At 42.4% G+C, this 21,106-nt stretch overlaps 1 protein-coding gene across 1 annotated transcript in view; it reads left to right on the forward strand.

Annotated features, from left to right (window-relative positions):
• Positions 1–278: 278 nt before the first annotated feature.
• LOC115131341 (heparan-sulfate 6-O-sulfotransferase 3-B-like) overlaps positions 279–21,106 on the forward strand; it is a 142,258-nt gene continuing 121,430 nt past the window's right edge. The window contains 2 exon segments of the mRNA XM_029662981.2: positions 279–1,243; positions 1,246–1,339. Coding sequence (XP_029518841.2) covers positions 802–1,243; positions 1,246–1,339 — 536 coding nt within the window. The 5' untranslated portion in view covers positions 279–801.

The raw sequence follows: 21,106 nt of genomic DNA on the forward strand, positions 1-21,106 counted from the left end.
ACATCGACTTTCGGTTGTCCAGTCACTCGTGTGTGCTGACTGATCGGTAAGAGCTGAATGCAGGCTATCGGTTCTACGACTACGAGATAAGATTATGAGCCCTTTCTCCTATGCTAGCCTATAGCCAAGGTAACCTACAATATGTGTCCACATAAATCAATAGATAGGATATGACAACGAAGAGTGAGTAACATGATCACGGAGTCTTGGATACAGCATCTTCAAGTAGTAGCCTACAATATTTGAAACAAACTAAACCGCGCGATGTATGAGGACGTTTCAGGACCCATCCCATTGTAGTCGGAGCTGCAGTCACTTGCCTCATAAGGATAACGTCTGACGTTTCTCCAGTAACCTCCAGCCTACATGCATGTTTGTGGTGCTGAATTTAAACAGACGGGATTGTTTCGCGAGACGTAAATTGTAATTTGTTCGGATCAGAATGAAACATTTTGAATGGCTCGTTTCCACTTAAAATTCAAGTACGAGAGACGTTAGTATGCAGCACCGTCTGTGAAGTTCGGACAACAAACAAGGGATATGTAACCGAAATATGACATGTTTTTTGTTTGTTGCAAACCTGCCTTGTTTTAAATGATCTGCGTTGATGAATATGAATGCCATATCCTTAAAACATTAAGGTAGGCTACATGTTTAGACCAGAATACGTTTTTTGATAGGTCTTGTCCATCAACATGTGGCACTTTGAAGGTCCGTAGACATTATGATGAATCAAGAAGCAACTACTGAAAGGATAATGTGTAATAATTCACACTAATATGAAAACACCTTATTGTTATAATGGATGAGAAATCCAATAAGCTGATCTTAGTTCCTATTTTAGCTGTTCTTTTTGTAATGATAGGCTATCAATATATCTGTCCAGCTGGCAGCAATTCTTGCCACTTTAATACTGGGGAAAAATTGAGAGGGGCCAGTCTACTTTCTACCCAATATCGGACAAACGAAGACTTTTACACAGAAATGGAGGATGACAGCCCACCGAAATTGCCGTCAAAATTCAACTTTACTGAACGAGACCTTCAGCGGCACGTGGATTTCAATATCAAAGGAGACGATGTGATAGTGTTTTTACACATTCAAAAGACTGGTGGAACCACGTTTGGAAGGCACTTAGTTAGGAATATTCGTTTGGAGCAGCCATGCGACTGTAAGTCAGGGCAGAAGAAATGTACATGCCACCGACCAGGCAAAGACGAGTCCTGGCTGTTCTCTCGGTTCTCTACGGCTGGAGCTGTGGTTTGCATGCCGACTGGACAGAGCTCACCAACTGTGTACCTGTCATAATGGACAAGAAGAAAGCTCAAAAGAACAAAAGGTACTGTATAACATTCTATGTGATCCTCTGTGTGTGTGTATGTGTGTGTGTGTGTGTGTGTGTGTGTGTATACACATTTGACTATCCTCGAGAAATACCTTTACATTGACAATCACACTTTCAGTAGCATTGCCTTCAAGAAAAAGTGCTGCTACTTCTGCAATTGCAGCATAGCGTACTTACAGTTAAACGTTGAACTTCGAGACAATGAGCTGTAATGCAAAACAGACATTTTAAGTTACCTGAAACAACACTGAGTTGTTGGTGATGCTTTACAGGTCTCAGGGATAGAGACATCCAAATCAAATCCAAATGATACTTCATTGGTCACATACACATGGTTAGCAGATGTTAATGCGAGTGTAGCGAAATGATGTCATTCTAGGTCCGACAGTGCAGCAATATCTAACAAGTAATCTAACAATTTCCCAACTACCTAATACACACAAATCTAAAGGTATGGAATAAGAATATGTACACATAAATATATGGATGAGCGATGGCCGAGCAGCATAGGCAAGATGCGATAGATCAGTGGTCACCAACCTTTTCTGAGTCAAGATCACTTTTGCAGTCGAAAAGCAAGCTGAGATCTACTGCTCAGATATTTATTTTTTTACATTAACCTCACACAAACAGTTTTGTAGGAATAAGGTTTGGGCGGTAGGTCTAATACATTATCACAGCATATTGGCTATATGATTGGCCTTACAATATTGTTAATCAGACCATGTTATATTTCAAAACTCGAGCTTTGATAACAAAATAGATCAGTTGGTTTAGCACTTGTGAGGCACTGTGGAGCTTTTTTATTTTACTGGACTGATGGTACCTGCATCTAATGGTCAACGAGGTCAAATCATGATGTCAGTGATCTTCAGGTCGAAAAGTCGGTGCGACCACTGCAATAGATGGTATAAGATACAGTATATACAGTATATATATATGAGATGAGTAATGTAAGATATGTAAACATGATTAAAGTGGCATTATTTAAAGTGACGAGTGATCCATTTATTAAAGTGGCCAAAGATGTGAGTCTATGTAGGCAGCAGCCTCTCTGAGTCAGTGATTGCTGTTTAACAGTCTGATGGCATTGAGATAGAAGCTGTTTTTCAGTCTCTCGGTCTCAGCTTTGATGCACCTGTACTGACCTCACCTCCTGGATAGTAGTGGGGTGAAGAGGCAGTGGCTCGGGTGGTTGTTGTCCTTGATGATCTTTTTGGCCTTCCTGTGACATCGGGTGCTGTATGTGACCTGGAGGGCAGGTAGTTTGTCCCCGGTGATGCGGTGTGCAGAACGCACCACCCTCTGGAGAGCCGCTGTGGCGCCTTCTTCGCCACACTGTCTGTGTGGGTGGACGATTTCAGTTTGTCTATGTTGTGTACGCAGATGAAGTGAAAATTTTCCACCTTCTCCACTATGTCCCGTCGATGTGGATAGGGGGGTGCTCTGTTGTTTCCTAAAGTTCACCATCATGTCCTTTGTTTAGTTGACATTGAGTGAGAAAGTTGTTTTTCTGACAACACACTCTGAGTGCCCTCACCTCCTCCCTGTAGGCTGTCATTGTTTGGGAATCAAGCCCACTACTATTGTGTCGTCTGCAAACTTGATGATTGAGTTGGAGGCGTGCATGGCCACGCAGTCATGGGTGAACAGGGAGTACAGGAGTGGGCTGAGCCTGCACCCTTGTCGGCCCCAGTGTTGAGGATCAGCGAAGTGGAGATGTTGTTTCCTACCTTCACCACCTGGGGGTGGCCCATCAGAAAGTCCAGGACCCAATTGCACAGGGCGGGGTTGAGACCCAGGGCCTCAAGCTTAATGTTGAGCTTGGAGGGTACTATGGTGTTGAATGCTGAGCTGTAGTCAATTAATAGCATTCTTATATAGGTATTCTAGATGGCGCCGACAGAGATAGTCGCCTCGCTTCAAGTCCTTTGGAAACAATGCAGTGTTTATTTTATTTTTTATGTATTATTGCTTACATTGTTACCCCAGGAAATCTTATGTCTTATTACATTCACCCAGGAAGAACTATTGGATATAAGAGCGACTTCAATTTACTAACATTATTACCAGGAATACGACTTTCCCGAAGCGGATCCTCTGTTTGAACCACCACCCAGGACAATGGCTCTAATCCCAGAAGCCGACCCAAAACAATAGAGCTGCAGAAGAGGCAGATGGAGCAGCCTCCTGGTCAGACTCCGTAGACATGTACATCGCCCACCGCTCCCGAGTATACTACTCGCCAATGTCCAGTGTCTTGACAACAAGGTAGATTAAATTCGAGCAAGGGTTGCCTTCCAGAGAGACATCAGAGATTGAAACATTCTCTGTTTCACAGAATCATGGCTCCCTCAGGATATGTTGTCGGAATCGGTTCTTCCACCGTTCTTCTCCATGCATCGTGCCGACAAGAGATAAACACCTCTCTGGGAAGAGGAAGGGAGGGGTGTATGCTACATGATTAATGACTCATGGTGTAATCATAACAACATACAGGAACTCAAGTCCTTCTGCTCACCGACCTAGAATTCCTTACAATCAAATGCTGGCCATATTACCTCCCAAGAGAATTCTCGTCAGTTATCGTCACAGCTGTGTACATTCTCCCTAAGCAGACACCAAGACAGCACACAAGGAACTTCACTGGACTCTATATTAACTGGAAACCATATATCCTGAGGCTGCATTTATTGTAGCTGGGAATTTGAACAAAGCAAATTTTAGACCAAGGCTACCTAAATTGTATCAGCATATTGATTGCACAACGTGCGGTGGCAATACACATCACTGCTACTCTAACTTCCGCAATGCATACAAAGCTCTCCCCCGCCCTCCAAATCTGACGACAACGCTATCTTGCTCCTATCATCTTAAAGGCAGAAACTCAAACAGGATATACCAGTGACGAGAACCATTCAACACTAGTCTGACCAATCGGAATCCACGCTTCAAGATTTTTTCTATCATGCGGACTGGGATATGTTCCAGTTAGCCTCAGAGAACAGCATCGATCTATACGCTGATTCGGTGAGTGAGTTTATGAAGAAGTGCTTTGGAGATGTTGTACCCGCTGTGACTATTAAAACCTACCCTAACCAGAAACCATGGATGTCTGGCAGCATTCGCTCAAAACTGAAAGTGCGAACCATCGCTTTTAACCATGGAAAGAGGTCTGGGAATATGGCTGAATATATTTAGTGCAGTTTTTCCCTCCGCAAGGCAATCAAACAAGCGAAATGCCAGTACAGGGACAAAGAGTTGCAATTCAACAGCTCAGACACGAGACGTATTTGGCAGGGTCTACAGAAAATCACAGACTATAAAAAGAAAACCAGCCAGTTCATGGACACCTGCGTCCCGCTTCTAGACAAACTAAACACCTTCTTTGCCCAATTTGAGGATAATACAGTGCCACCTTCGCAGCCCGCTAACAAGGACTCCCCCCCCCACCCCCGTGTATTTGACCAATACCATTTGATTTGATTTGATTCCTCTTGTCCAGATGGGATAGGGCAGTGTGCAGTGTGATGGCGATGGTGGACCAGTCAACCGGGAGATTTCAAATGCAGCTGGTGGCAATCAATCACTCTCTGCACAGAGAGATAGTGCTGCAGAAGACAGTGGATGGATGTGATAGAAACCTGAAATATCGTAAAAATTTGGTTACAGTGATGAGTTGTGTCAGGCGGAGTGGAATGTGTAAGTCTATAAGGTGTTACCAATAAAATGGGCATCTCTGCAATAACAATTAACTGAACCATAAAATGTTGCCACTGCTAGGAATTGGCGATGCTTGCTAAATGCCCAGAAGTGTTAAGTGAGTGCTTTCTGTTTGATCTGCTTGTCACTTTCCCTTGAACTCGCCTGGAAACATCACAGGGTACAAGGTTAGGAAGAGTGGGAAAAGTCACATGAAGTTCATCCGTCTTTAGTGTGAAGAAGATTCTCTCTCCTTCACCACTATGAAAAGATAGCATGGACATTGATGTAGAACATAAGGGATGTTGGCCAGTCACAAGGTTCAGAGCCTCCCTGGAGGATTCTGAACGCAGCTCTGTTTCCTCAGAAACATTTCCACCACTATCGACCTCTTGAGCCGTAGTGAACACACACAAACTGCCGTTTACACTTCTGGCTTGTCTTCAGCCAAGCCTTTCAAATCGACATCTACAGTGTAGCCTATTCATTTCGCTATTTGTGTTCAAACATGATGTGGTCAGTGTATTCACCATTGACAAACTCTTCGATTTTATATATATATATTTTTTTCGGGGGGGGGGATTACAGGAGGGTTATTCAAGAGGACTGTCTGAAAGGCATGCCAGTTCATAGTGTGGGTTGTGTGAGTTTTACCCTTTTGTCTGGTATCTGTTTCTGTGCAAACGCTCTCTATAATCTTCAAATCAACCATGTAATCTCTAATCTAATCCATTATAGCTTCCTTTTAAGAATTGTCCCTCCGCTGCTCACTGTCTGTGGCATGAATGGTAATGTGTCCTCCAGACCTGATGTTCATTTTCTTAAACAGTTCAGTGAAAATCTCACTTTATAATTTCATATTATTTTAACTCATACTCAAATAATGTTGTTGACTAATCCTAAACTAGTATTTGTGGCCTAAGCATAATTTGGAGAATGAAAACACTTAAAAAACCCTACCTCAAAAACTTGTATCTCAAACAGACCATTTAAAAAATACTTGCTATTTCCTCAGACGTTTTAGAACACCTACTCGTTCTATGGTTTTTCATAATTTTTTACTATTTTCTCGATTGTAGATTAATAGCGAAGACATCAAAACTTTAAATAAAACATTAAATAACACATATGGAACCCTGTAGTAACCAAAAAAGGGTTAAACAAATAGAAATATATTTTATATTTGAGATTCTTCAAAGTAGCCACACTTTGTCTTGATGACAGCTTTGCACACTCTTGGCATTCTCTCAACCAGCTTCATGAGGAATGCTTTTCCAATAGTCTTGAAGGAGTTCCCACATATGCTGGGCACTTGTTGGCTGCTTTTCCTTCACTCTGCGGTCCAACTCATCCCAAACCATCTCAAAGGGGTTGCGGTTGGGTGATTGTGGGGGACAGGTCATCTGATGCAGCACTCCATCCGTCGATATATATCCAAAATGTCCATTTATTTGGCACGTTTGATCCAGAAAAAAAGCTGGTTCCAACTTGCTCAACATGACTACAAAATATCTCAAAAGTTACCTGTAAACTTTGCCAAAACATTTCACACTACTTTTGTAATACAACTTTAGGTATTTTTTAACGTAAATAATCAATCAAATTGAAGGCGGGATGATCTGTGTTCAATACAGGAAGAAAACAAACTGAAGCATGCTTTTTGGTCACGCACCTCTATCTAACAGTACACTTCAAGTGACCCTCGTTCAAGATGGCCGTACTTCTTCATTACACAAAGCAATAACCTCAACCAATTTCTAAAGACTGTTGACATCCATTGGAAGCGATAGGAACTGCAAGATGTTCCCTTAGAAATCTGGATTCCCAATGAAAACACATTGAAAAGAGAGTGACCTCAAAACTCACAAAAAAAATCTGAATGGTTTGTCCTCGGGGTTTTGCCTGCTAATAAGTTCTGTTATACTCACAGACATGATTCAAACAGTTTTAGAAACTTCAGAGTGTTTTCTATCCAAATCTACTAATAATATGCATATCTTATATTCTGGGGATGAGTAGCAGGCAGTTGAATTTGGGCATGCATTTCATCCGGACGTGAATATACTGCCCCCTGTCACCAAGAAGTTAAGAAGGAAACAAATCCCAAAAATGTACTTTTAACAAGGCACACCTGTTAATTGAATTGCATTCCAGGTGACTACCTCATGAACCTGGTTGAGAGAATGCCAAGCGTGTGAAAAGCTGTCATCAAGGCAAAGGGTGGCTACTTTGAAAAATCTCAAATATAAAGTATATTTTGAATTGTTTAACACTTTTGATTTCATATGTGTTATTTCAAAGTTATGATATCTTCCCTATTATTCTGCAATGTAGAAAATAGCAAAATAAAGAAAAATAAAGAAAAACCCTTGAATGAGTTGGTGTGTCCAAGCTTTTGATTGCTACTGTATATATACACATACAAAAGTACCTGGACACCCCTTTCAATTAGTGGATTCAGATTTTTCAGCCACACACGTAGGAAGTGGAACTCGTTAAGCAAGCAACGTGACATCCATTATACATATTTCTCTACTTTAGAATCTTATGGATTGGCTACAGTGTTTTGAATAACTATTGAATTGTACAGGAAGACCATAACAATATGTACCGAATCATTCTCCAAAGCATTGAAACACCTTCTGCTGTCTTCCTGGGATTGACCTCTCCGGTCCTCTGTCATCTGATGACCTTCTGCAGGAGGCAGGTCTTTGTCTGCTAGACACAGAATGAAACTCCGTCTTAATTACCAGGGCTGCTCGTCTGATCTGAGGTGTGAAGATTAAAAGTACCAACACATATGGCCCCGGAGCCTCAACAATAACATGGGAAGAAGGAAACCCAACTAAAGCCTTTTCATGCACTAAACAAATACTCAGAATTAGGGTTGCAAAGCGTCAGAAACATTCTGGTAAATTTCCATGGGAAAGTTCATTTAGCTTAAATTAATAAAAAAAATGTTAGCTTATAACAGTAAACCTTTTTTGTGTGGGATACACAAAAGGATATTATACTGTAGGTATTGTGGCGTGTTTTGGTTAAACTATCCCCAATTCAATGGAATTTCAACCCTCTGCATGCACAGTGCATTCTTCCATCACATGTGCAGTGCACACTTCCATCACATCAGCTGATTTTCAAGATCTTGCACACTAATGAGATGCTATTGAGCCCACACTACTACACTGTCTGAGCCAAGGACTACATGCTTTCTGGTAAGTTTTGAATCAATACTGGGCGGGGTGAATTTATTTTATACGACATACATAATTTTTTGTTAACTAGTAAATAGTAGCCTACAGCGAAGTGTGTTTAAATAATTTCTAATTTATTAACAATTTCTGCTAGTTAGTTTTGGCTACCATGTGTATTTTAGCTTGTTTGAGCCTGCTAACTGTTTTCCATTAAAATATATATATATATTACAATGGATTTGTTTAATCTAACTGCTTAACTATTTATCTTTACAAGAAATTGTATTTATTTATTTTTTACTCATTTTTTTCTAATCTTTACAGGAAAATGCCACAGGCACTATCTGATGCATGGAGACATTTCACTGCAGCTAATGTAGAAGGAAAAGCTGTGTACATTTGCAAATACTGTGCAAAATCATATGTGAAGAAGGCAACAAAGTTGCAGAATCATCTGGCCAAGTGCATAAAGTTCCCTCGGCGCTCACAACAAGCAACCTCTGACAAAAGCCCTCTACTTCTATTTGAGGTAAAATTGATGAATCAGACACCTTAACCTCTTAAGTCGACCCTCTACTTTTTTGAACATTCTGTTAAAAATCGCGCAACATTTCAGCGCCCTGCTACTCATGCCAGGAATATAGTATATGCATTTGCTTAGTCTGTGTGGATAGAAAACACTCAGACGTTTATAAAACTGGTTAAATCACTGCTGTGGCTTTACCAGAACGGCATTTACATCGAAAAGCACAGGAAAAACTGATCACTGAAAATGGGAAAATATATCCATGCGCTACTTGAACCCATTGATAAAGGTGAACCACAATTAATTGACTGAGGTTGCAGTACCTACAGCTTCCACACGGTGTCTAGAGTCTTGTCATTTCCCTTCGAGTTTTTTCTTGGTCAAACACATGCAGGGCACCGTATCTCCTATGGTCTAGGACCGGATATTTTCGTTGAGTTTCTAGCCGGACATTTTTCCAGACGGACAGCTAATGATCTTTACATCGCCTCCTGATGAATTTTATCGCTTATTAGCGTTTACTAATACCTAAAGTTGCATTACAAACGTATTTCGAAGTGTTTTGTGAAAGTTTATCGTCGACTTTTTGAATTTAAAAAAATGACGTTACATTTTGAAACAATGTTTTTTTCGTTTATCACACAGTCTACATATAACGATATCTAGGCTTTATATGGACCGATTTAATCGAAATAAAGACCCAAATAGTGTTTATGGGACATCTAGGAGTGCCAACAAAGAAGATGGTGAAAGGTAATGAATGTTTTCTATTTTATTGTGCGGTTTGTGTAACGCCGAAATGCTAATTATTTTGTTTACGTCCCCTGTGGGTCTTTTTGGGTGTTACATGCTATCAGATAATAGCTTCTCATGCTTTCGCCGAAAAGCATTTTAAAAATCTGACTTGTTGCCTGGATTCACAACGAGTGTAGCTTTAATTCGATACCCTGCATGTGTATTTTAATGAACTTTTGAGTTTTAACTAATACTATTAGCATTTAGCGTAGCGCATTTGCATTTCCAGCGCTCTAGTTGGGACGCAAGCGTCCCGAGTAGAAGCAACAGGTTACCAATAGCAACAGCTCATGGTCCTCCTGGAATCAGAAGTTTTTTTGACTATTTTTTGAGAAATGCTGATGAATGTCTTGCTTGAGCTGTGTATACAACTGGTTCACCTCTGATGCTCACAGGCAATGTGTATTGGAAGAGATTTCCAAATGTTCTTTGCCCAGCATGCACACCTCCAACCAGACATGCTTTATCTACTCATTTGCTGGATGCAGAGTTCAACAAAGTTCAAGTGAAGCTCAAGCAAATCATAGAGAAAGCAGATTGTATTGCAATCATCTCTGATGGATGGTTGAATGTTCATGGGCAAGGAATACATAACTACATCACCCCTCAACTAGTATTCTACAAGAGTACAGACACAAGGGACAACAGATACACCGGTCTCTACATTGCAGATGAGCTGAAGGCAGTCATCAATGACCTTGGACCACAGAAGGTATTTGCACTGGTGACAGACAATGCTGCGAACATGAAGGCTGCTTGGTCTAAAGTGGAGGAGTCCTACCCTCACATCACACCCATTGGCTGTGCTGCTCATCCATTGAATCTGCTCCACAAGGACATCATGGCACTGAAAACAATGGATACACTCTACAAGAGAGCCAAGGAAATGGTTAGGTATGTGAAGGGTTATCAAGTTAAAGCAGCAATCTACCTCACCAAGCAAAGTGAGAAGAATAAGATCACCACAAGCTTCCCAGCTTGTGGTGGTGTTGTCATCATATTTGACAGTCTCCTGGAGGGAAGGAGTCACTCCAAGAAATGGCCATATCACAGTTTGACTATTTGAGGATCCTCCTTGATTATGTATTTTGGGAGAGAGTGGTAAGCAGCCTGAAACTCATGAAACCTATAGCAATAGCCATTGCACGGATTGAGGGAGATAATGCCATCCTGTCTGATGTTCAGACTTTGCTTGCAGATGTAAGAGAATAAATCCGTACTGCCCTGCCCACCAAGCAGAGGAAACTGCAGTTCTGAAATACATCAAAAAGTGTGAAGACTTCTGCCTGAAGCCCATACACGCCACAGCATACATGCTGGACCCCAAGTACGCTGGCAAGAGCATCCTGTCTGGTGCAAAGATCAACAAGGCCTATGGTGTCATTACTACCGTGTCTCGACACCTTGGCCTGGATGAGGGCAAGGTTCTTGGCAGTCTGGTGAAGTACACTTCCAAGCAAGGGCTTTGGGATGGAGATGCAATATGGCAGTCGTGCCACCTGATGGAAGGGACTTTGTGGATCAGAGGCTCTTTCCCCTGTTGCCTCTATCATCCTCCAAATCCCACCAACATCAGCCGCCTCAGAGCGCAACTGGTCCTTGTTTGGGAACACACACACCAAAGCACGCAACAGGCTGACCAATACAAGGGTTGAAAAATTGGTGGCTATCCAGGCAAATTTTAGGCTTTTTGAGATTGACAACGAGCCATCCTCAACAATGTTGGAAAGTGACAGTGAAGATGAGGCCTTAGTCTGATGTTCAAGAGGTGGACATTGAGGAGGTCCGGGGAGAATACATGGAAGCCTGAGAGGAAGACAACCATAGCTTTAGTTTCTATACTATCATTTTACAGATGTATGTTGATAACGTTTTTGGGAGATGCGATGGATCATTGGGGATCATTCAATCTTCCCTTTCTTTTGTTGTTCAGTGAAATCATCCTATGTGAAGAGTCAACTCATTTAATTAAAGTTCAATTTGTAAGTAAATAGTTTTAAAAACGATTCTATTGGAAGGTTTTAATCATTTGCAATTTGTCTACTTATGATAAGATCATGTTTATGTTTCTGTCTCCAATATGATTTGGTAAATATATCCAATGCAAAAAACATCTACATTTAAATGGTGTTAATATTAATTTGTACATATTTCCGTTAATTCCCATATATTCCCTTTAATTCCCACGGAAAGTTTCCACCTCAGAATATTCCCCAAAATGTGCAACCCTACTCAGAATCATATTTTTCAAGGAACTTGAAGAGACTTCACATCATTACATTATCGCTCTCCGAACAGTGTCAGATGGTGTTCTATTCAGCTGGAATGGAGCATGGTGTGATTTTCACACACCACCCCTGAAAGCTGAGAGTGTGTGAGCGCAAGGTGCTCCAGTCACCTTAGTTACTAACCAGCGAGTGAGTGAGAGTGGGAGAGTGAGAGCGAAACAGAGAGTGAGAGAGAGAAACAGAGAGAGAGAAACAGAGAGAGAAAGAGTGAGAGAGAGCAACAGAGTGAGAGGGAGAAACAGAGAGAGAGAACAGAGAAAAATAGAGTGAGAGAGAGAAACAGAAAGAAAAATGGAGTGAAAGAGTGTGAGAGAGAGACAGACAGAGAAACAGAAAGAAACAAAGAGAGAGTGAGAGAGAGAGAGATAAACAGAGAGAGAAAGTGAGAAACAGAGAAAGAGAGATTGAAAAACAGAGAGAGAGAGAGAGAAACAAAAGGGTGACTGTTGTTTCTTCCACTGCTACTGATTACCCAGCAGTCTCTCTGTCCTTGCTTAGATTATTGACAACATTGCTGCAAACTTTGGCGAAATGGCAAATCAAAGCCCCGCTCTGCCAGATGACTTTGTCATGCAAAGTAACAAGGTTCATGCAGTCTCATTGATTTACCAAATGAATACAAAGTTAATTATGGTCTTTAATGATTGTTTTCATCTCATTTGATGGAATGACATTCAATGTTTGACTTTGTCAGCATCTTCATTGGCTTGTTGCAGCATGCAGTTGTTACACACAACTATAAATGTCAGCAAGAACCATTCATTTTAAAATGAAAAACTCTGTTTAGCAGTCGTCTTGACATTTAACAAATCACTGGCATAGCTTTGGAAAAATAAGTAGATTGACTTTCTATATCCCCATCTTAAATCTGCTTAAGATTCAATTATTAATGTGTTGGTACATTTGATATTAGCTACAGTGTTTCTTCTCATCTGTTCTCTTTTCAAAGTTTTCACAATGCATGTGTAAATCTCACTTTCACATGTGGAATTGCAAGTTCGGCAGGGTAGCCTAGTGGTTAGAGCGTTGGACTAGTAACCGAAAGGTTGCAAGTTCAAATCCCCGAGCTGACAAGGTACAAAGCTGTTGTTCTGCCCCTGAACAGGCAGTTAACCCACTGTTCCTAGGCTGTCATTGAAAATAAGAATTTGTTCTTAACTGACTTGCCTAGTAAAATAAAGGTAAAATTAAAACGAGTGGTTAAAATGGTGTTATTCTCCTCACATGAAGATAATTTGCTGTAGGAATGTTTCCACATGTGTAATTGCAATGGCTGTAATGCCATTCTGTAAAATTAAATGGTTTCTTAGCCTAGCTGAGTATAATAATTCAAGTGTGTTAAAAATAAAAATGTATTTTTTCTGTGCCATCCACTCCACTATTACTGTAGTCGTCCATGGTGTTGCACAGACCACATGTATTACTTAACACTACCACTAGGCGAGGCATTCGGAGTGTTACTGCTGCAGGCGCATGCCTCTCTTCTCCGCACTTTGGTCCGTGACTGTTGGAAGTAGTCTGGTGAAAAGAACAGAGAAGCTAGCTCTCAGTGTTTCCTTTTTTTTAAATCCTGTTTTACGGTTTGTACGCGTGGTTACATATTCAAAAGATAACATGTTTAAGTAAAACTGAGTTGAGTTTTCTGGCCTTTTTTTTATGAGTGAAAAAACGAGTGAGATTGTCCCAGAGTAGCCAAGTAGCTAGCTAGCTCAGTTTTGTATGCAAGTCAATGAGAACATTTATAACGGGAAATAAATGTGTGCGTCTGTGTGGGTATGAACAGTGTGTGTTAGTACAGTTGAGCTCCATGGTACGTACAGCATGGTGATAAATGCTCCTGCATTTCCCCACAACAATTTAGAAAATAATAGATTCACAACCTCACCATTTCCAGGACAATCAGAGTAATGAGCAACCTGCAGCATCAGTAATGGTCTGTTATTATTCACATGGCACAGCGATGACACGCTTCTGCCCCACTCCTGGCTGAATAATACACCACATCATATTTTATTAATTGTAGCCAATGCAGAGAGGCCTGCAATTACTGATTACACCTTACCACTTAGATCAGATCACCCAGCCATGTCTGCCTGCCCCCACCTGTCCCAGGTATCACTAAGCCATGTCTGGCAGCCTGTCTCTGGTATCACCCAGTCATGTCTGCCTGCCTCCCCCTGTCCCCGGTATCACCCAGTCAAGTCTGCCTGCCTCCCCCGGTATCACCCAGTCATGTCTGCCTGCCTCCCCCTGTCCCCGGTATCACCCAGTCAAGTCTGCCTGCCTCCCCCTGTCCCTGGTATCACCCAGTCATGTCTGCCTGCCTCCCCCTGTATCACCCAGTCATGTCTGCCTGCCTCCCCCTGTCCCTGGTATCACCCAGTCAAGTCTGCCTGCCTCCCCCTGTCCCTGGTATCACCCAGTGATGTCTGCCTGCCTCCCCTGTATCACCCAGTCATGTCTGCCTGCCTCCCCTGTATCACCCAGTCATGTCTGCCTGCCTCCCCCTGTCCCCGGTATCACCCAGTCATGTCTGCCTGCCTCCCCCTGTCCCCGGTATCACCCAGTCATGTCTGCCTGCCTCCCCCTGTCCCCGGTATCACCCAGTCATGTCTGCCTGCCTCCCCTGTCCCTGGTATCACCCAGTCATGTCTGCCTGCCTCCCCCTGTCCCCGGTATCACCCAGTCATGTCTGCCTGCCTCCCCCTGTCCCTGGTATCACCCAGTCATGTCTGCCTGCCTCCCCCTTTCCCTGGTATCACCCAGTCATGTCTGCCTGCCTCCCCCTGTCCCCGGTATCACCCAGTCATGTCTGCCTGCCTCCCCCTGTCCCTGGTATCACCCACTCATGTCTGCCTGCCTCCCCCTGTCACTGGTATCACCCAGTCATGTCTGCATAAAATACTACACAGTACTGTGACCTAACTTCCTGCCCAAACGGTGGTCGTTGGCCAGTGTGTTACTAATGCTCTGTCACTGAGGTAGAGCTAACCCAAATGTACTGTCGTCTCTCGTGCACATGATCAAAGCCAGGAAAACATGGTTTGTCATTAACATATTGGCAGATTAGTAAAGACAAGAAAACATGGTTGACCATTAACATATTGGTGGATTAGTAAAGGCAAGAAAACATTGTTTGTCATTAACATATTGGTGGATTAGTAATGGTTGAGGATTCAATAGGAAGATTTATGTAAATAAATAATTACTGTCGTAGAAGTTCAAAATGGATACATTCCCTTCATAAGAAATACAATACTCTACACATTTAGCAAACACTCTTATCCAATATATGTCTTACAGGAGACATTAGGGTTAAGTGCTTTGCACAAGGAAACCTTCTCAGATTTTGTTCAACTAGTAGGCTCAGAACGGATACCTTGCAGTTACTGGCCCAACGCACTTAACCACTAGGCTACATGCAACCATCTACGCATGACCTAATCATCTCAGTGAATGTGTTTTTTCTCGCAGGGATCTCCTGCTCAGTGAAACAAGAGCAACTGAAAAGGCCCCAACGATGGTCTGACCAAACACATTACAGGAGGAGTAGCAGGCTATGGGCCAGAAGCCCAGGGACCACAGATAAACCTGCAGAAGTAAAGTTTTACAGATTTACGGCCCTGGTCGCATCAGCATGCCTGCCACGCGAGCGTTCCCGATTATGGGATGTTTATTATGTGTGGAGCTGAGTGTGCCCTTGTGGGCCTGGTCCTCTCGGGTGTGGAGATTGCTTTTCATGTGTCATTAATCCAAGCCGTCATTGCTGGCAGGGCAGAGCTGTAATCCAGTAGGTTCCAGTGGTGGGTTTACCATTAGGCAGAAGAGACCATTGTCTCAGGCCACACATCATCAAGGGGCCCCATGAGCTGGGCATAATTTAACAAAATAATAATAGTAAAATAATCATAAAAGAAATATAAAAAAGGTGCTTTCAGAGAAAATGTTAAGGCATTTATTTTGTAACAAACAGCTGCTGCTGACAAGACGCCTTCGTCGTCGAGGTGGCTTCTCCACATTTTGTGTTGCACCCATCTACACACAATACCCCATAATGACAAAGTGAAAATGTTTTTTTTTTTACATTTCTGCAAATGTATTGAAAATTAAATACAGAACTATCTAATTTACACAAGTACATAAGTGTAATATTGGCTGCCGTTTTATGACCCTCTAACCAGTTGTGCTATTGTGTGTGTTTTTTTGCATTATTTGTAAATTATTTTGAACATAATGTTTCTGCTACCTTGTTTTATAACCCGAAAAGAGCTTCTAGATTACAGGACAGCAATTACACATCCCGTACTGGAGAAATACTTTTTCTTTAACGAGTCGGACGCAAAGGATTTACTTACGACACCCGATAAGGCCCACATCCCTGTCATTCACAGGAGAAAGAGACGGAGGTAACGGGGACGAAGGTCTGGATCTGACGGCGAGTGGGTAATCTCCTTTTACCATTAGCCAACGTACAATCAATGGATAATAAAATAGACTGGCTGTGGTCACATATATTCTACCAACGGGACATAAAAAACTGTAATATCTTGTGTTTCACCGAGTTGTGGCGACATGAATTATATACAGCAGGCAGATTTTACGTTTTTTTTTCCCGGCAGGATATTGGCCTCATTAAGACAAGGGTGGCGGTCTATGTATATTTGTAAACAACAGCTGGTGCACGATATCTAAGGTTTTGCTAACCTGAGATAGAGTATCTTCTGATAAGCTGTAGACCACACTTTTTACCAAGAGAATTTTCATCTAAATTCTTCGTAGCTCTCAATTTACCACCACAAACCGATGCTGGCACTAAGACCACACTCAATGAGCTGTATACGGCCATAAACAAACGGGAAAACGCTCTCCGTAGCCTATGCAAATAAGAGCTTTTAACCTTTTTGGGGATAGGGGGCAGGATTTTCACTTTTGGATGAATAGCATGCCCAGAGTGAACTGCCTCCTTCTCCGTCCCAGACGCTAATATATGCATATTATTATTAGTATTGGATAGAAAACACTCAGAAGTTTCTAAAACTGTTTGAATGATGGCTGTAAGTATAACAGAACTCATATGGCAGGCGAAAACCTGAGAAAAATCCAACCAGGAAGTGGGACATCTGAGGTTTGTAGTTTTTCAAAGCTTGGCCTACCGAATACAGATTGAGATGTGGATGAGGTTGCACGTCCTACGGCTTCCACTAGATGTCAACCATCTTTTGAAACTTGAATAAGGATTCTACTAGAAAGGAGGGGCTCATGAGACCTCTGTGTCAGTGGTCTGGCAAAGAGCCATGGTCTCATGACGCGCGCTCCCGACAGAGTTACCTTGCGTTCCAGTGCTTTTTCTGATGACAAAGTAATTCTCAGGTTGGAACATTATTGATGTTTCATGTTAAAAACATCCTAACGATTGATTCCATACATCGTTTGACATGTTTCTAAAGGACTGTAACGGAACTTTTCGAGTTTTTGTCTGGATGAAGTGTCTGCACCTCATGAAGATGGATTACTGGGCTGAACACGCTAACAACAAGTGGCTATTTGGACATAAATGATGGAACTTTATGGAAATCAGTCATGTATTGTCGAACTGGGATTCCTTGGAGTGCCTTCTTTTTTAAATCTGACACAGCGGTTGCATTAAGGAGAAGTCTATCTTTAAATCTGTGAAAAACACTATCTTTTATCAATGTTTATTATGATTATTTATGCAAAATCACCGGCTGTGTGTTTTTTCGCCTTGGCGGTGATCTAACATAATCATATGTTGTGCTTTAGCTGTAAAGCATTTTTTAAATCGGACATGATGGGTAGATTAACAAGATGTTTAACTTTCATTTGCTGTATTGGACTTGTTAATGTGTGAAAGTTACATATTTCTAAAAAATATTTTTGAATTTCGCGCACTGCCTTTTCAGTGGAATGTTGTCGAGGGGTTCCGCTAGAAAGGTTAACAGGTCAACATTCACAAGGCAGCAGGGCCAGACGGATTGCCAGGATCTCCCTCACCAACTTTAAACATATGCTATCTGAGCAGCTAACCGATCGCTGCAGCTGTACATAGTCTATCGGTACATAGCCCACCCAATTTACCTACCTCATCCCCATACTGTTTTTATTTATTTACTTTTCTGCTCTTTTGCACACCAGTATATTTTTATTTTATTTATTTTTTATTTCACCTTTATTTAACCAGGTAGGCTAGTTGAGAACAGGTTCTCATTTGCAACTGCGACCTGGCCAAGATAAAGCATAGCAGAGTGAACAGACAACACAGAGTTACACATGGAGTAAACAATTAACAAGTCAATAACACAGTAGAGAAAAAAGGGGAGTCTATATACAATGTGTGCAAAAGGCATGAGGAGGTAGGCGAATAATTACAATATTGCAGATTAACACTGGAGTGATAAATGATCAGATGATCATGTACAGGTAGAGATATTGGTGTGCAAAAGAGCAGAAAAGTAAATAAATAAAAACTGTGGGGATGAGGTAGGTGAAAATGGGTGGGCTATTTACCAATAGATTATGTACAGCTGCAGCGATCGGTTAGCTGCTCAGATAGCTGATGTTTGAAGTTGGTGAGGGAGATCAAAGTCTCCAACTTCAGCGATTTTTGCAATTCGTTCCAGTCACAGGCAGCAGAGTACTGGAACGAAAGGCGGCCGAATGAGGTGTTGGCTTTAGGGATGATCAATGAGATACACCTGCTGGAGCGCGTGCTACGGATGGGTGTTGCCATCGTGACCAGTGAGCTGAGATAAGGCGGAGCTTTGCCTAGCATGGCCTTGTAGATGACCTGGAGCCAGTGGATCTGGCGACGAATATGTAGCGAGGGCCAGCCGACTAGAGCATACAGGTCGCAGTGGTGGGTGGTATAAGATGCTTTAGTAACAAAACGGATGGCACTGTGATAAACTGCATCCAGTTTGCTGAGAAGAGTGTTGGAAGCAATTTTGTAGATGACATCGCCGAAGTCGAGGATCGGTAGGATAGTCCGTTTTACTAGGGTAAGCTTGGCAGCGTGAGTGAAGGAGTCTTTGTTGCGGAATAGAAAGCCGACTCTTGATTTGATTTTAGATTGGAGATGTTTGATATGGGTCTGGAAGGAGAGTTTGCAGTCTAGCCAGACACCTAGGTACTTATAGGTGTCCACATATTCAAGGTCGGATCTGTTGGGGGTGATATCTTCCTGCACATGACCATCTGATCATTTATCACTCCAGTGTTAATCTGAAAAATTGTAATTCTTCGCCTTCCTCCTCATGCCTTTTGCACACAATGTATATAGATTATTATTTTTATTTTTTTCTACTGTGTTATTACATTTACATTTACATTTAAGTCATTTAGCAGACGCTCTTATCCAGAGCGACTTACAAATTGGTGCATTCACCTTATGACCTCCAGTGGAACAGTAGTGCATCTAAATCTTTTTTTTCCCAGGGGGAGGGGGGGTGAGAGGGATTACTTTATCCTATCCTAGGTATTCCTTAAAGAGGTGGGGTTTCAGGTGTCTCCGGAAGGTGGTGATTGACTCCGCTGTCCTGGCGTCGTGAGGGAGTTTGTTCCACCATTGGGGGGCCAGAGCTACTCCATGTGTAACTCTGTGTTGTCTGTTCACACTGCTATGCTTTATCTTGGCCAGGTCGCAGTTGTAAATGAGAACTTGTTCTCAACTTGCCTACCTGGTTAAATAAAGGTGAAATAAAATAAATAAATGTGTACTCCGAGCATGCACTGACCAAATGGCACGTGTCTTTACTGACATGTTCAGCCTGTCGCTGACCCTTACACACAAGGGAACTGTATGTACACAAGGGGGAACCCCTAGTGTCTTTGAATCAACTGTTATAAACCTGGCATTTATATTTTTACATTTATTTAACGTGGCAAGTCAGTTAAGAACAAACTCTTATTTACAATTGACTCCGCCCTATGGGACTCCCAATCACTGCCGGATGTGATGCAGCCTGGATTCAAACCAGGGTTTCTGCAGTGACACCTCTTGAACTGAGATGCATTGCCTTATTATTACGGACTACAAATAGAAGCACAGCCGAGAGCTGCCCAGTGACACAAGCCTACCAGACGAGCTAAATAACTTTTATGCTCGCATCGAGGTAGGTAACACTGAAACATGGATGAGAGCATCAGCTGTTCCAAATGACTCTGTAATCACGCTCTACGCAGACGATGTGAGTAAGACATTTAAACAGGTCAACATTCACAAGGCATGTACTCCGAGCATGCGCTGACCAACTGGCAAGTGTCTTCACTGACATTTTCAACCTCTCCCTGTCTGAGTCTGTTATACCAACATGTTTCAAGTAGACCACCATTGCCCCTGTGCCCAAGAACACTAAGGTAACCTGCCTAAATGACTTCTGACCTGTAGCACTCACATCTGTATTCATGAAGTGCTTTGAAAGAGTGGTCATTACTCACATCAGCACCATTATCCCAGAAACCCTAGACCCACTCCAGTTTGCATATCACCCCCAACAGATCCACAGAAAATACAATCTCTATTGCACACTGCCCTTTCCCATCTGGACAAAATGAACACCTATGTGAGAATGCTATTCATTGACTACAGCTCAGCGTTCAACACCTTAGTGCCCTGCGAAGCACATCACTGAGCTAAGGACCCTGGAACTAAACACCTCCCTCTGCAACTGGATCCTGGACTTCCTGACTATCCGCCGCCTCCAGGTGGTAAGGGTAGGTAAAAACACATCCGCACGCTGATCCTCAACACAGAGGCGCCTCAGGGCTGCTTACTCAGTCCCCTCCTTTACTCCCTGTTCACTCATGACTGCATGGCAAGGCACGACTCCAACACCATCATTAAGTTTGCAGATGACACAACAGTGGTAGGACTGATCACCGACAACGATGAGACAGCCTATAGGGAGGTCAGAGACCTGGCCGTGTGGTGCCAGGACAACAACATCTCCCTCAAAGTGATCAAGACAAAGGAGATGATTGTGGACTACAGGAAAAGGAGGACGGAGCACACCCCAATTCTCGTTGATGGGACTGTAGTGGAGCAGGTCGAGAGCTTCATCACTGCCTGATATGGCAACTGCTCGGTCTCCGACTGCAAGGCATTACAGAGGGTAGTCCATACTGCCCAGTACATCACTGGGGCAAAGCTTCCTGCCATCCAGTACCTCTATACCAGGTGGTGTCAGAGGAAGGCCTTAAAAATGGTTAAAGTCTCCAGCCACCCTAGTCATAGACTGTT

This window comes from Oncorhynchus nerka, linkage group LG1, assembly GCF_034236695.1.
Source record: "Oncorhynchus nerka isolate Pitt River linkage group LG1, Oner_Uvic_2.0, whole genome shotgun sequence".
NCBI classification, from domain to species: domain Eukaryota; kingdom Metazoa; phylum Chordata; class Actinopteri; order Salmoniformes; family Salmonidae; genus Oncorhynchus; species Oncorhynchus nerka.